At 35.3% G+C, this 4,163-nt stretch overlaps 1 protein-coding gene across 1 annotated transcript; it reads left to right on the forward strand.

Annotated features, from left to right (window-relative positions):
* The first annotated feature begins 1,406 nt into the window (after positions 1 to 1,406).
* LOC131831231 (olfactory receptor 5V1-like) lies at positions 1,407 to 2,485 on the forward strand. The gene has a single exon (XM_059173397.1). The coding sequence runs from the start codon at positions 1,538 to 1,540 to the stop codon at positions 2,483 to 2,485; it is 948 nt and encodes a 315-aa protein (XP_059029380.1). The 5' UTR covers positions 1,407 to 1,537.
* Positions 2,486 to 4,163: the final 1,678 nt, after the last annotated feature.

A 4,163-nucleotide genomic window follows, 5' to 3' on the forward strand; every position in this document is an offset into this window, starting at 1 on the left:
GATTATGTGTACTATTTTTTTAAGATTTTTAAAAATATTTTATGTATGTATGTATTTATTTATTTGACAGAGAGAGAGAGAGAGAGATCACAGGTAGGCAGAGAGACAGGCAGAGAGAGAGAGGAGGAAGCAGGCTCTCCCCACTGAACAGAGACCCTAATGCAGGGCTCAATCCCAGGACCCTAGGATCATGACCTGAGCTGAAGGCAGAGGCTGAACCCACTGAGCCACTCAGGTGCCCCTATTTTTTTAATTAACATATTCACATTTATTATATATCAAATAAAATCAAACCATACTGGTGTACTAAAAGTTTCCTACTACCAAAACACCATTGTTTTTAAGTTATAAACCCTCCACTTGTCAAACAAGTGATAGAAAGTGCCCTCCAATATATTTTTTTAATTTCTTTACAGCATAACAGAAATTATTGATTTGACAGACAATGATCACAAGTAGGCAGAGAGGCATGCAGACAGAGAGGGGGAAGCAGGCTCCCTACTGAGCAAAGAGCCTGATGCGGGGCTCAATCTCAGGACCCTGGGATCATGACCTGAGCCAAAGGCAGAAGCTTAACCCACTGAGCCACACAGACACCCCTGATTATGTGGACTACTACCAAACATACAAATGCAATTAAAATAAATGAGTTAGCATGGCTGAGAAGATCAGTGTTACATAATTAGTTAATTATAATTAAATTAAAATATATAATATACAACTACATAAATAATTTTAAGCCCCATATTTCCTTAAACACTTAGACATACAGTTAAATTTTAAATTTTAAGGAGAAGAGAACTGAATATTATATGAGTATATTTGTTCACAGAAACTATCAAAACCATATGTATATATACATCTATATATATGTTTTATTTATATTTTACAGTCTATTTTAATTTTATGAACTATAGTCTGTGTGGAAAAGAAATATTATCTTCATACATAAAATATTATAATTTGGAAGTTATAGAATCATTCCTACATTTATTTCTTACCAGTAGGAACATTCTCATCAGAACACAAGACACACCATCCATTCGTTCACTGAATAATTATTTGGACAAGTATACTATATATGTGCTACTTGCTAACAGCTTTAGAATTGTATATCATGTGAAATGCACAGCTTCCACTTTGTGTTATATAGGATTTAGTTGGTGCATAGAATTGTATACATTTAGATAATATGAAGCAAGATAATGTTAATGCCCAAGTAGGTGTGGGAAACACATAATCAACATTCACTGAATTAGAAATCCCAAACACCAATGAAAGATCAACAACTGTTTTACTGAAAATGCAAATTTTTAAAATCCTCCTTCATGACTCAGAAATCTGCCTCTTTATAAAGAACTGAGGATATTTCAAGAAACATGAATACAGGAGATGTTTTTCACAGTTTTAATAAATTAAGTCATATCATAACAACATTATTTACCAACCACACATCAACATTTTTCCAAGAATTACTTAGTCCAACTGATATTTGTTTCTTTCATTTCTTCCAGGAAGTCCCTTGTGGAGAGAGGAGATGGACATTTACAATCTTACCACTGTGACTCAGTTTATCCTCATAGGGCTCTCTGACCTCCCTGAGGTGCGCTACCCTCTCTTTGTGGTCTTTGCCATTATCTATCAGGTCACCTTGGTAGGAAATGGGACCATTCTCCTGGCCATTGGGACTGGGAAAAGGCTACATACACCCATGTATTACTTTTTGGTAAATTTGTCCCTCCTAGACATATTCTGCCCATCAGCTACTGTCCCCAAGATGTTACAGAACCTCCTGACTGAGCAACAAAGCATTTCCTTCCTTGGATGTGCTTTACAACTTTATTTCCTGGTGGCTTTGGCAAGGACTGAAGTCTTCCTTCTTGCTGTCATGGCTTATGACCGATATGTGGCCATCTGCTTCCCTCTCCGTTACATGCTCATTATGACCAAGGTTTGTTGTGTCCAGCTGATAGCTGGAACCTGGGCAGCAGGGTTTCTCAATTCCCTCCTCCATACAGTGTCCACATTCCGCCTGTCTTTCTGCAAGTCCAACCGAGTTAACCAATACTATTGTGACATCCCACCTGTGATGGTCCTCTCATGCTCATCTACTTATATAGCTGAAATGCTTGTTTTAGTGATAGGAGGTATACTGGGGATAAGTGCCTTCCTGATCACCTTTATCTCTTATATCTACATTATATCTACCATACTAAAGATCCAGTCAGTGGAAGGGAAGCACAAAGCCTTCTCCACATGTGCTTCCCACCTCATAGTGGTCTGTCTCTTCTATGGAACAGCAATATTTACCTACATTCGCCCTTCCTCCAGTCAGCACTCTTCAGCCAGAGACAGACTCATCTCCATGCTCTATGGGGTTATTACCCCAATGTTAAACCCGATGATCTACAGCCTGAAAAACATGGAGGTTAGAGAAGCACTCAGAAGTCTTCTATGTCACAGACAGTGTTTAAATCAATTATAATATTAAGCAGAATATATCGATGCTCACTTTAGAATAAATTAAAGGAATAATTTATAGAATAATTTTCAGTTGATTTATAGAACACGTATTTGTGTACTCATAAAAATTTGTGAACCCACATACATATAACTAGTTATATGTAGGCATAATTATATATATGTAAACATATACATATACACACATAACTACATATATATATATACACACATATAATTTTATATATATGTACATACACACACACACACATATATATATATATATATATATATATATATATATATATATATCTGTTTGGGATACATATGTCTGTTTTTGGATGATAAATATTAAGATCCCAGTGGATAGAGATAAAGATAAACAGATAGGTATAACTAGTTATATGTATGTATACCTACATATATGTACTTTAAAGCTAGTTATATGTAGTTCAAAACTGAGAGCATCATCTTCTAATATACTTACACACACACACAAACATAACCTATCAACTACTTTGCATTTTTGTTATAAATTTTTTTCTAGCTCTGCAGACTAAAATCCATGAAACCAGACTCAACTTTACCTTGATGCCCAGCCTGTCCATTCAATGAGACTAGAAAACAGCTGTTTCTGACTGCAGATAGCTCACACTTCACAATCCATTCCCTTATTTCCATAATATCTAGAAATAAGAATGTTGCTGTATTACTGCTTATGTAACACACTCTTTTAACTCTGAAATCCTCTATAATTCTCTCCACAGTGTTCTCAACCCTGAACATCCCAATTTCAAAATTAGTCCCCAGTCAGACACTTCTAATATATTATTATTCTCTGCAGTTCTGAATCTATTTTTAATCTATAGCATTCAATGTTCTTTTTTCTTTCTCTTATGTGCTTTATGCTGATAAGTTAAGTGATCATATCACCAGTGAAGTGTTCTTACATTATTCATAAATATATTTTTATTTCCTCCTCTATACTGTTATTGAGCTCTTAGTCATTTTCAAAGTTTACCAAATGACAGCTTTTTCATACATACTTGTGCTGCATGAGTTAGAAAAAACACTTTTACATGCCATATTTGGTAATAACTGTATCTTTCAAAACTCAGCAAAGCACTAATATGTATCTTATACAATATCATAGGACTATTTATAATAGTGGCCCATCAACTATCTTTTATTTAATTATAAATTGAGTAGGAATATTTACATGGACTTTAAGAAGGAAATTAAACAATATTACTAATTTACAACTATAAATTTAGGAAGTGTTTTCCTTTTGGGGCACCTAGGTGGCTCAGTTAGTTAAGCATCTGACTTGGGCTCAGGTCATGATCTCAGGGTCCTGAAGTTGAGTTCCACAATGTTTCCCTACTCTGAAGGAAGTCTGCTCCTCCCTCTCCATCTCCCTTCCACTCCCCCTGCTTGTGCACCCTCTCTCTTTCTTTCTCTCTGTATCAAATAAAAAATAAAATCTTTAAAAAGGAAATAGTCCACAACACAAAGAGACAACTCATGGAATGGGAGAAGATATTTGCAAATGACACTACAAAGAGCTGATGTCAAGGATCTATAGAGAACTCCTCAAACTCAACACTCACAAAACAGATAATCACATCAAAAATGGGCAGAAGATGATAAATAGACACTTCTCCAAAGAAGATACACAAATGCCTAACAGACTCATCCAAAAG

Source organism: Mustela lutreola, chromosome 5 (assembly GCF_030435805.1).
Source record: "Mustela lutreola isolate mMusLut2 chromosome 5, mMusLut2.pri, whole genome shotgun sequence".
Classification (NCBI taxonomy): Eukaryota; Metazoa; Chordata; class Mammalia; order Carnivora; family Mustelidae; genus Mustela; species Mustela lutreola.

Excerpts from the sequence above, each read along its gene's own strand:
- LOC131831231 (XM_059173397.1), top strand. The coding sequence starts at position 1,538 with ATGGACATTTACAATCTTACCACTGTGACTCAGTTTATCCTCATAGGG.